Raw genomic sequence first — 13456 nt, 5'->3', positions numbered from 1 at the left:
CAATGCACTAATCTAATATCCAACCCCATCTGCTCTACTTTGACTATCAACTTATCATGTGGTATTTTTTAACAACCTTTGCAAAATCTAAGTATACTACTGTGTATCCCTCTTCTCTGTCCAAGGAAGCAGTCACCTTATTGTAATAAGTAAGTAGATTACTAAACATGACCTCACTTTAGCAAATCCATGTTGTCCATCAAAGATAATACCATTGTTGTCAACCCAATTCTGGATATCCTAGGTCTCACAAGCTTCTCCAACAACTTAACCACAACACCTGAATCCAAATGAAAAATTCTAGAAGAAATTATCATGGCAATAAAATAAATGAAGAATGAAAAGGCACCTGGACTGAAGCATCCTAAAAGACTGTGAGAAGGAGAAGAAGGGATTCTACAAAGTCTGAACTATTTATACAAACCTAATATTAGAAAAAGAGAACTCCCTGGTGACCGGAAACTTAGTAAAATCATCCCAGTACATAAAAAAGGAGATAAAAGTAAAAACAACAACTACAGACGCATACCATTCCTATCGCTATCCACTTGGCCTGGTTGACCGAGTGGATAGCGTATCCGCTCTCCAGCCAAAAGACTGCAGGTTCGAATCCCGCCGTGGGCATGTTTGTGATTGTGGAAAAACCAGTGGTGGTCGGCGGTAGATGGCATTGGTGGAGTGAGTGGTGAAGACAGCTGTAGAGCAAGTGCCCTCCCTCGATGAGTCTTTAGACTTCCTAGAGGTGTCAAATAATAATAATAATACCATTGCTGAATTACAATTACAAGATATTTATTAAAATCATTCAAAACAGAATAACAAAGTATAAAGAAATAATGAAAGAAGAACAAACGGGATTAAGAGATGGAAGCAGAGATAGTGATGCAATCATCATTTTACAGAGACAAGCATATTTGACTAGAAAAGCAAAAGAATTAAAAAAAAGTATGCTTTAGAGACTATAAGAAAGCCTTTGATTCAGTAGATAGAAATTGTGATAGAAACACTGCATAAAAAAGGATTGAAATGATACCAATCCGTATAATCAGAAAGTGCTATGAAGACACACAGACATAGCAAAATTCAGGAATATCAAAACAAATAAAATCTCATCCTGGAGGGGGACTCATGCAGGAAAGCTCCCATCTTTACCTACTTGTTCAATCTGTTCTTTGTTCATTGGAAGAAACATCACCCATTTAAAAAAATGCAGACAATATTGTTCTGATGGCCGATAATTTAGAGAACCTAAAAACAATGATTTCTAATCTAAGTCTAACCAGCAACAAATACAACTTGGAGATAAATCTCAATAAGATTAAAATTATAGCAATAGGTAGACTGAAAAAACTATGTCAATGTACTGGATAGTTTCAATGACCTTGGATAAATAATCACTGAACAGCTAAGTTATGAAGGACAGAATAAGTCTAGGATAATCAAAAATGAACAAGCTAAATAAAATATGGAGAAACAGAAAAAAATTAAATAGTCTTCAAGAGAAAATCTTCAACTGAATGATCCTTCCCATAGTACTGTATGATGCAGAAAGTTGGATAGCAAAAAACAAAAAGACAGATTAAAAGGTTTCAAATGAAGGTGCTTAAGAAGAATCAATGGCAAAGTGGACTGGGAAAAAAAAAAGGGGGGGGGAACAAATGATAAGGTAAGGGAAGAGTTGGATTACACTGATAACGTCCTAAATAAGATACACAAAAGACAGTTACAATGGTTTGAGCACATAGCCAGGATGTGGCAAGAAAGCTGTCCTTTACATTAGGGTATGGGCAACTAAGAAGATGGCGTGAAGCCTTGAAGATCCACTCAAGCTTGACATCATTCCAACAGATGGCAAGGCTGGCAGAGGACAAAAACCAATAGAAGAAAAGAATCTGCAGAACACTCAACCAGTCCAGAACAGATGAGAATGATGATGATGAATTATTATTTTTGTTTCTCTCACAAGAGGTCAGGTAGGGTCAATGGTTGACCAAGCAGTTATGTTGTAGCCCAATATAGTATATTCTGATGTAGCTCATGTCCCACTGATAATAAGGAACACTGATCTCCAAATGAAAAAAGTATTGCTGATTATAAATTTAAGAAGATAATCCATGCCCACATAGATTGAAAGAAGGAACAGTCACAGAAAGGGAAGGGAATGGAATTTATACTGCTGTTAAGAGATTATTTCCTGAGACAGTATGTGATAGATGCGAGCTCAGGATGAAAGATCATTGCATCAGAGAACTCATAGATAACAAGGTAGTGATAATGCATCTGACTGGGAAGTGTGATGTAGTCTTGACTAGGCGATTGATGTGAAAATATCTCCCAGATTCAAAAAAGGAATATGTGTGGAATTATAAAGCAAGTGATCATGACAAAGGAGTGGAATGAAGGCAAGATTGTGCTGCTTCATAAGGGGAGATGACAGAACTCAAGCATCAAATTATAAGCCAATCTGTGTGACAGACAGGGCGTGCCGGCCATATGTGCAATGTGTGCAACGCACACAGGCGCCAGGATAGTAAAGGTACCAAAGAGGAGGAAATACTTTAAAAAAACGTTTTTTTTAAAGTGATTTTTTTATTAGAGGGGAGGGAATAGGGCGCCAACTAAAGTTTTGCACACAGGCGCCAGAAACTACTGGTGCACCCTGGTGACAGATGTGGTTAAGTGTCGGAGAGGCTGGTGAGAACCAGGATCCAGAAATGGGTTGACAACAGTGGTATTATATACAGCATGAATTTGCTAAAGGGAGGTCATCTTTTAATAATCTGCTTATTTACTGCAATAAGGTGACAGTGGCATTGGACATGGGAGATGGACACAGAGTAGTATACTTAAATTATGCAAAGTCTTTTCATAGATTACTCCATTATAAGTTGATAGTCAAACTAGAGCAGATGGGGTTGGACATTAGACTAGTGAAATGGATTGGAGATTGACTATCTGTTAGGTATCAGCAAGTTGTGTATGGAGGAGCAATATCCCGGAAGAGGAAAGTCACTAGTGGTGTGCCTCAGGGGGTCTGTTTTAGGGCCATTGCTGTTTAACCTGTATGTTAAGGATATTTGGGAAGATTTGAATGGGGATATTCAGTTATTTGCAGATGATGCAAAGTTGGGACAAACTATGAGGAGTAGAGCAGATGTTGTGGCCTTACAAGAAGACTTGAATAGATAGATTTAATGAACAGGCATGGGAGTGGAGCAGATGTTGTGGCATTACAAGAAGACTTGAATAGACTTAATGAACGGGCATGGGAGTGGGGATGCCAGTTCCATGTTGAAAAATGTAAGGTTTTAAAATTTGAAAAACAAAGAGAGGATGTAGAATTTACACTTGATGGTGATATGTTGTGGAGGAAATATGTGATCTTGGAGTGATGTTGGATAAAGATCTAACATTTAGAGGACACACTGCCAAAACTGTGATGACAACACAATGAATTCTGGGAATGATGCATGGGACACTGACTTGTAGAAGGAGATTCTTGTTCCATTGTATAAGGCTCTGATTAGGCTAGATATGGACTACTGTGCACAGATTTGGTCACCTGGTTTTCAAAAGGATGAAGAGGTGACTGACAGGTAGTTTCTGATCTCTGGAATGTTGAATATGAGGAAAGGTTGACAACATGCAATTTACACAGTCTAGTGGATAGGAGAAGAGGGGATATGATAGACGTACAAGTTGGTAAGAGGCTGTTATAGGATTAATGTTGAAGTTTTTCATAAAATGGTGGGAGATCAAGGGAGAACAAGAGATCATTCCCTAGAAGCTATATAAGGAGGATGTGAACAAGGGAGTGAGAAGCAGGTTTTTTTGCATGTAGAGTTGTGAATGATTGAAATGCCTTGCCTGAGAGTGTGGTGTCTACAAAATTTGAATGTGTTTTAAGGCATGGTGTGATGAGCTTTGTGCATGACAAAGGGACCTCCTAGATGAGTCTGACTTCACTGGGGTTTTGAGTAATAATAATAATGAGAAACTTAGTAGTTAGCTTGGAGCAGTATCGTGACATACAAATCTGGAAAGGAAAGATGTTACAGTAACATAGGAGATAGTTAAAGGGTGTTTGAAGATAATAGTATTAGACATATACCTAGTGTCAGCAGAATATACTACGTGGAATTAAATAAATGAGCAACATCATTAAGTGGGAGTTCCAGAAAGAGTTGTGGAGGATACATAAAGAGAAAGGTAATCAGAAAGCTCATGATCAGTATAAGGCACAGGCCAGAAGTGAAACCAGTAATAAGAAAGGCAAAAGCATATTATGAAAGTAGGCCAAGCAGACCAAAGAAAATTGTTTTTTTTTTCTCTATGTGGCAAGTGTACCTTTCACTAAGGAAGGATACTGATAGTAGACAGGTAAGAGTAATAGACAAATTAGTTCAGCTGATTATTTTGCAGGTGTGTGTACCAAAGAGGGAGACCATATACAAATACCTGATGAGGCTAAAGATATTAAAAACCTTAATGTAAATACAGCGATGGGATTAGATAGGATATCAACCAGTGTATTACAAGAATATACAAGGGACTGGGCATCCTTCTAACCAAGATGTTTAATTTAAATCTTCTCTGGGAAGGTGCCAAGAGGCTGAAGGAGGTTATATAAAGGAGGGTCCAAGGCAAAGGTTGCAAATTACAGATCAATCAGTATTTTGGGGATGATTAAGGTATTGGAGAAGCTGATAAAAGGCAGAATTCAGGAATAAGTAAACAATAAATGATATTCTATGGGGGATAGCATAATTTTATGAAAGGTAAGTCCTGCCTAAGTAATTACTCATTTTTTATAATCAAGTGACAACTCAGCTATATAATGGAAATGCCAACATGGTTAAACTTTTGGACTTTGCAAAAGCATATGAGAGGATGCCACATGGAATGCTGTTAGATAAAGTGGAGCAAATGGGACTGAATATGAAGCTGATGATATGGATAAGAGGATGGTTGATGAAAGAGTAGTACATGAAGGAAAGGGATTCAGAAGATAGGTTGTTACCAGTGGTGTACTGCAAGGTCTGCATTTACTTTGCACATCAATGACATAAGAAATTATTTAAGAGGAAATATCTAGTTGTTTGCTGACAATACAAAACTTGAGAAATGCAACAATCAATTAAGATTATAAAGAAATGCTGCAAGTTGACTAAATAGGATTGAAGTATCAGCAATGGGTTAACAGCTGCCAGAGTGCAATGTGAGAAAAGTGTAGAGTCATGCACTTTGGTAAGAAGAGATCACAAACTGCTTACTACACTAATAGAAAAGGACTATAGGAAATTGTTAAAGGATTTGGAGGTGACTATGGATGAGCTCAAGTTTAGAGGGCCAGCTGCAAAGGAGGGGAAAACAGTTTATCAGGTTACTTGGATGTTGAATAATATACTGACAAGCATGGATGGGAAGGTCATCATTCCTTTTTATAAGATTTTTATAAGGCCACATCTAGATTTCTTGTGCAAAAATCTGGTCATATGAATTCATTGGAGATAAGGACATGGTGAAGGGGAACAAGAGACAAATGACTTAGAGTGTCAGGTCTAAAGACCGATTCCTATGAGGGAGACACTTCAGATGGGTCACAAAGGCTAGTTGAAAAAGGAGAATCCAATAGAAGTCCACAAGGAGATGTGCTTTGCATTATGGGAGATACTGAGACAAGGAGTGATGAGAGCTTGAACCACCTTTACTACGAGTTGCCTCAGCTCTGAAGATACTTCAGCCGCAAACTTTGTTTGCCTACACTTGGGTAAAGGATTAAACTAAATTTATAATAGTCTAACCAAGTGGAAAATAAACTTCAAACATCTTTTTCTAAATCCAGAGTAAATTAATAATAAGGTGGTACACCTTTTGGCAATTCGTATAAGTAAATATGACCTCTCCATTTCTTCTGCCTTAGTATCACCACTTCTGGGTCTGGCTCCCACTGACGAGACCTCAATAAAGGTCGAAACAGGTCTGGGCTGGGCTCTGAGAGGCTCTACTTGGGGGTAGGTTTTTGCCTGTCTCTGAGTGGGGGCCACTGCTGAGATTATGGCTCTGCTTGGTGGTGGGGTCAGCCTTCCACTGGGTAGAGCCAATGCTGAGAAGTTCTTCTCGGTGATGGGGTGAGCCTGTCAATGAGTGGAACAATGTTGAGTTAGACAATCTTTTGGGATTGTCTTATTTTTAGAGCCCGCTTCACCTATACAAAGGTCGAAACCGGTCTGGGTAGTGGCTCTTCCCTTAATGCATAGCATTATACATGTCTGCAAGGAGATATGCTTTGCATTATGGGGAGATACTGAGACAAGGAGTGATGAGAGCTTGAACCACCTTTACTATGAGTTGTCTCAGCTCTGAAGATACTTCAGGCGCAAACTTTGTTTGCCTACACTTGGGTAAAGGATTAAACTAAATTTATAATAGTCTAACCAAGTGGAAAATAAACTTCCAACAAGGTAGGCGTTAGATGGAAGTAGTAGTATCAAGCTTGATCTGCAAAAAAAAAAAGAAAATGTTATGGAAAATTTACAAGGAGAAAGGCAATCAGTACACCTATGAGCAGTACAAGGCTCCAGTTAGGAAGGTTACCAGCACAGCAAGAAAAGCTAAATCAGATTATGAGAAGACCTTAGCCAAGATATCAAGGATAATCCCAAAGAGTTCTTCTGCTAAGTGGCAAGTAAAAGGAAGAATGACTTCAGAAGGATAACTTTAGTGGATGCTGATGGCATTGAGGTGACAAATTCAGATAGAATAGTAGAGTTACTGAGTGATCACTTTTCAAAAGTCTGTCACCCAAGTGAGGATATCTCTGTACCTATAGCAAAAACTAATGTGAGAATTGAAGTTAAGAAATCAGAGGTACTTAGTATATTGCAAAATTTAAATGCAAACACTGCTGTAGGTTTAGATAGAATATCAGCTCGGGTGTTGCATTAATGTGCAAAGGAATTGTCAATGCCTCTTACTTGGTTATTTAACTTAAGCTTGAACTGGTATGGTCCCTAAGTAGTGGGAGGAAGGCAAAGTGGTTCCTTTGCATAAAGGTGGCTCTAAAACTGCAGTAATTAATTACAAGCCAATTACCATCTCGAGAGTGGTGGTAAAAGTATTGGAAAAATTGGTTCAAGACAAAATTCAAGAATGGGTGGATCAGGATATGACCTTCTATAGGAGCCAACATGGTTTTGTTAAAGGTCGATCCTGCCTTAGCAATTTATTAACTTTTTATAACAGAATGACATCCGAGTTGGACTAAGGAAATGGCTATACAATGGTGTTTCTGGATTTTGCTAAGGCTTTTGACAGGATACCCCATGGAATACTGTTACGCAAATTGGAGCAGATGGGGATGGATACTAAACTGGTGATATGAATAGGAGAATGGCTCAGGGAGAGATACCAGAAGGTGATGTATGAAGGAGCAGAGTCCAGGATGAGACAGGTGACCAGTGGTGTGCCTCAGGGCTCTGTGGTTGGGCCATTGTTGTTTAATTTGAACATAAATGATATAGGAAATGGCTTAAAGGGAGATATTCAGTTGTTTGCTGATGATGCAAAGTTGGGTAGTGCAATAAGAAATCAAGCTAATGTTGAGAGTTTGCATGATGATTTAAATAAGCTGGCAAAATGAGCAAAAGGTAATGGATATCAGTTCAATGTGGAAAAGTGTAAAGTTACACATTTTGGGATTAAAAGATTACCAGCTGTGTACTACATTGATGAAACGGTACTCCAAGAGATTGATGAGGCTAGGGACTTAGGAATGTTGGTGGATAAGGAGATGAAGTTCAGGGGAGACATTGCTAAGGTGTCCAAGATTGCAGAGATAAAGAAGTTATTATTTCCTTTCTTTGAACACTACAACAATTGTTGTAGCGGTTGGTCAGTATCTTTAACAAACCAGTTTGATTGTAGTGTAGCTTGTTTTCTCTGTATAGTTGTATGCTCCAGAAGATGACCTTGACATAAAGGTCAAAACGACGAATATTGGTTTTAGTTATATTAAACTAAAGTTTTTATTCAAACATGGTAGTTGTCTCCATAATTTTCAAAAATGCAGGTTATTATTTCCCTTTATAAAGCGTTGATACTTCCATGTTTGAATTACTGTGCTCAGGTCTGGTCACCTGGATTCCTAGGAGATGAGGAGGTTGTGGAGAGGGTTCAGAGGAGAGTGACTAAGTTGGTGAGTGATGTAAAAAATGCTCCCTACATTAATAGATTGAAAGCTTGTGGATTGCAGAAGTTGGTTGATAGGCAGAGAAGAGGGGGATATGATAGAAACATTTCAATTACTAAAAGGTTCTTATAAGATCAATGCAGGGGAAATGTTCAACTGTGTGATAGTGATGGAAGAACAAGATGTCATCTCTGGAAATTAAGGAAAAGTGTGGTTAACAAGGGTGTGAGAATGAGGTTTTTCGCCTGGAAGGTGGTGAATGAGTGGAATGCATTGCCCGACTCAGTTGTGAGCTCTTCGTCTGTAAATGAATTCAAGAAGAGATATGATAGATATTGTTTTCATAGTTTGGGTCTCCTGCAATGAGTCTACTGACTCCATGAAGATACCCGTAATAATAATAAAACTAGCGATGTGCAGTCTATTCTTTTCTGCATAAATTTCTCTGTCACAAGCAACTTTCTGACTCTCTGCTAAATCCCTCCATGTTTTGAGGTCCATTTCCTCAAACAACTACAAATACTTCATTAATATTGTCTGTCAATTTTTTCACTGTAAAATTTCTTGAAGGGTGAAAGGGGTTTGGCTTCTTTCTCCTGTTCTGCTATTTTGCTCACTTCTTGTTCTGCAACTTTTTCTGCTTCTAGCTCTATATGTTCTTCAATTGAGAACTCTCCTTCCATTAAATGCTCCACTTCATTGTCAATCCCCCAGCTCTAACTAGCAGCATTATCTTGTCACCAATCTCTCGTAAGGTTTGTCTTTGTTGAATTCTGTAAATATATGAACATACATTTCCAAGAGCTTCTTTTAAACACCATTCATACTTTGCTGTCACCCACTCAATGCCATGTCTACATTCTCAAGTAGCAATAGCCCAAACAAAAGTATTTCTTAAATAAATATCTTGAAGGCAGCCATAGCACTCTGGTCCTTTGCTTGCAAGAGTGAAGTGATATTCGGTGAATATATCAATGGAATGGCTGTCATAAGTTGAGGACTAACTGTATTTCCAATCATTTTTCCATTCTATAATTAAAATTAAAAGTAGTATGAAAATATTCATTACAATAATAACTTAGAAATATTCATTACAATAATAACTTATTTCTAAGTTATACTTAGAAATAATAACTTAGAAATAAGTTATTTCTAAGTTATTATTTCCAGGCCCATAGTATTATGAGAAAGGAAGAACTTGTCCCACAGTGATTTTATATATATCTTCCCATGGTCTGAGTTAAACATGCTGAACACCTTGAAAACAGTAATTAGGTGGCGACGGCAACGCGAAACATGCAGTTATTTGTAGCTTAGTGGCAAGCTACTCCTGCACTAATTTCGAATGCTGGTGAAGCAACTCTGAAACAAGTGATTCACAAACAATCGCCAAAAAATCAAACCTGATAATTAAAAACTCGACATGTCAGCTTCAGTCGCTTCATCGTCACGCCGTTCATACAAAAGCAATGTTCTACAAATTGCAACTATATATTATATCATAAGACGCCATATAAACTGACGTGGAACGGCCACTGTTCTGGTCTACTTTATTCTTATATGGAAATTTAAGGAGTAGGGAATTCATTGAGAGCGATGTGCAGTCGAACCTACACATTCAACATATGCTTTATAAAAAATAAGCAGATAAAACAGAAATAAATATTATTATTAATAAATTAGAAATATGAATTTTCAACAATCAAAAATTACTGAGATCATTGAGATATTAAGCTGTTATACAAAAAAGAACGCCCACGGCACGAGTCTAGGCCAAAAAATGTTTGCTTTATGCCGCTTTCCAACCACCCTCACTCTTATGTAAAATTGAAAGGTTAAAGCCGTAGAAGAAATTAATCTGGAAGTAAATGAAGAAATTATGCTTGTCTATTTTAAATTCATTTTTCTGCATCTGTAAACTACAAGTCAACGGTCCGATATTCCGCCGCTGCCGTTAGGTTTTTCAAATTCATTCTGGTCAGTTCCGGCTGACTGTTCCAGAAGGATGTTGTCAAGTTTCACCTCTGAATTTCAACAAATTTACCTTCACAACAAATGACTGCTGAAGCTAAATTCCAAGAGCTCTCGAACCTTAGATTTCGCTGATTTTTTATTTATTTATTATTTTTTTTACATGATATTCAGTGACCGAAAAATATTAAATTATGAAATAAAAGACATATTGTTAATCGTTAGTGTTAACTCTAAAATGTTGTTTTTAATATTTCATTTTTGAAATCGATAATAAATTATTATGAATATCTGTCTGGCCTTCATTACAACTGAAAATAGAGAATTCAATAACTACGTATCAGTTAAGAAAAAAAAAAACGAAAAAAAAAGTTTTTTCTTTCCTTTCTGATCCATTTACATATTACAGATGCTGTAAATTGTTTTAAGTTTGAATTTTGATTCAGTTCATTTGTATAAATAAATAACTTATCGTACCCCGGGCCGTCGTAACCCACTAAGCAACTATGGCAGTGCCTAGGACCAGAAAACTTGCATCTCAACCATAAAAACACCATTCTTTTGTTTTTAATTTAACATTTTCTTTAATTCATAGGCTCATCTCATTCCTTGTTTGCCCAAAGAAAAGCATGCTATAGCGGTTAAATTATAACTTATCGTACCCCGGGCCGTCGTAACCCACTAAGCAACTATGGCAGTGCCTAGGACCAGAAAACTTGCATCTCAACCATAAAAACACCATTCTTTTGTTTTTAATTTAACATTTTCTTGAATTCATAGGCTCATCTCATTCCTTGTTTGCCCGAAGAAAAGCATGCTATAGCGGTTAAATTACCGTGACATTCCTGGAAATATTCTGTAATGCAGAAACCTTTTTTAATACACACACACGCAAGGGCGTATGAAGATATAAACATCTCCATATATTCTAAAGAAAAATATAAAACTAGAAACGGGGCTTAAAATGTACTATATCCATAACATAAAAAAAAAAAACTTCCTAGACGCAGAAATATTAAATCTGTAACTATTTCATACAGATTTATTTAAACGAAACGGCTTTCACATGCGCACATATTCAAATCACCTACCATTTATCTTCATAACAATGCTGTCAACATCAGAAATCAGTTTGATATAACCAATGGAATAATATTATATATGCAGAAAAATTAAGTCGTTCACAGAAGTAACACTTTATTCTTTCTCAAATATCGATAAGAATTTTCTTTAGAATAGCAAAGTATGGTATTGTTCAAGAAATTACTAGAGTACATCATATTCACAGTTACGAAAAACCCGGGAACATGAGCTTAGTCTGTCTTGAGATGTACTAAGTCAGTCTTGGCAGCTGAAGGAGTCCCAGCCAAATAAATATAGCAGCATTAGTATTTAGGCAACTGTTGAAGAACCGCTACACGGAGCATGTAACTCTCAAGAAGCCAAGTACATTACTTGCTTCACGTTGCAAGGACAACTTAAAATAGGATTAAGTAATTATGCTTTTTGCCTAACGTGTCTCGCGTCTGCTTTTAAGTGATATAGTTCAAAATATGAAAGAGGAAATATTAGCGCTATTGAAATTAAGTAACAAGATGGGATTAAATAGTAGCAAGAACTTGGTAATTAATTAACCTGACTGTGTTCAACTGCTGTTACAATGTAAATATAAATTTAGCATCACTGACACTTGAGGGGGGGGGGACATTTGTGAATGCATTAGAAAATATTTTTAAGTAACTTTGAAAAAGATGGGCGAAAGAAATCATGACACCTGCTATTATAATAAAAATGATACCAAACACCATTTCCAGTTATCGCATATATATGAACTCACCATCCTTTAAATTTCGGACAGAAACTGTTTCTCCCACCTTTCTCTGAACTTTGCAGACGAGTGAGGTCCGTAAATGACAAGAGAAATGCGGAGTTTCAAAATCGCGCCTAATCACGTGATACTTCTAACATGGCAGATGTAAAAATAAAAATTTAAAATGTAACAAGAAAAATAGCTGACAGAATCTGATTTGAACGTAGATAATTGAGTAGATTTAATTTCCACCTAATACTAATCTAGGTTTTAATTTAACGTCAAAAAGACAGAACAATCTGATTATTTTGTCTCATTAAGTGATTATTTAACTTATAATCACTTTGATGCCTATAATTTGTATAGCTGTGAAATTGCAAAAGAACAAGAACTGCCATTCACGACTTGTATCGGTAATAAAAAATAAAAATAATAAGATGCTACTTATGTTACTGTACAATACTGACAGTAATAATTATTTTAGTCATAACACACACACACACACACACACACACACACACAGAGTGTATATATATATATATACTGTATATATCTATATATCTATATATATATATATATTTTTTTTTTTTCTGTCTTATGTTATTTAGGTACACTAGAAATATAACATTTGAAATACAGTATGGGGTGCATAAGAGAGCGAGGCATGACTTTTTTTGCATGAGGAGTTGTTGGTGAGTGGATGTTTTGCAAAATGAGGTGATGAGTGCACAAACACTAATCAATTTAAGATGAGATATGATGGAGGCTGTCTCTGCTAGATTGCATCTCACTATTGCCTCCCTTGATAAGTCTTCACTTTACGTTTTTTTATACGGCTACTACTACTAATAATAAAACATTTCGATGCAACTTATATTAGCAAACATCAGTAGGCGTTTTGTAATGTTATTGGACGTTAGTATTCAAATCGAATTCATCTATGACACACATACATATGTATGTATGTATGTATATATATATATACAAAAAGATATATATATATATATATATATATATATATATATATATTACCACCCTTAGACTTGAACTACGTTCAGGTGCAAACTTAATTGTTTGCTTACTTGGGATTAGGAGTAAAATAAACAAGTTTATAAAATTACTTGGTAACCCTAATACCCAATGGTAATTGGGTTACATTACCCAATTACCATTGGGTAATGTAACCCAAGGTAAAAAAAAATATTTACATCTTTATCTCCTCCAGAGATTTTTATTCAAAATAAAAACATCTTGCAGTAACTTGTATAGGTAAAGTTGATAAGGCTCTGTATTAAAACTTTGGTGTGTGTGTATATATATATATATATACAGTATATATATATATATATATAGGGTCTAGCTACTCACTGAGGAGACCTCAAAAATTTAGGGTCTAGTGGGCGGCTCCGTGAGGCTCTGCTTGGGGATAGGTTTTTGCCTGTCTCTGAGTGGGGCCACCGTCGAGATTATGGCTCTGCTTGGTG

The 13456-nt window shown here is 36.5% G+C and overlaps 1 protein-coding gene across 2 annotated transcripts in view; it reads right to left on the bottom strand.

Annotated features, from left to right (window-relative positions):
* LOC150105487 (uncharacterized) overlaps positions 1 to 12052 on the bottom strand; it is a 246828-nt gene extending 234776 nt beyond the window's left edge. The window contains exon 1 of one of the 2 annotated variants that reach the window (XM_090394201.1): positions 12000 to 12052. In XM_090394201.1, the coding sequence (XP_090250327.1) occupies positions 12000 to 12002 (3 nt within the window). In that variant the 5' untranslated portion in view covers positions 12003 to 12052. Of the gene's footprint in view, positions 1 to 11253; positions 11505 to 11999 lie in introns of those variants that run through there. The other variant, XM_090394200.1, reaches the window with a different exon arrangement.
* Between the last annotated feature and the right edge of the window lie 1404 nt (positions 12053 to 13456).

This window comes from Typopeltis vanoorti, chromosome 6 (genome assembly GCF_054136105.1).
Source record: "Typopeltis vanoorti isolate ZY-2024b chromosome 6, IOZ_Tvanoo_1.0, whole genome shotgun sequence".
NCBI classification, from domain to species: Eukaryota; Metazoa; Arthropoda; class Arachnida; order Uropygi; family Thelyphonidae; genus Typopeltis; species Typopeltis vanoorti.
Note: the sequence above shows the minus strand (reverse complement) of the source record. Positions and strands in the feature narration are given on the sequence as shown.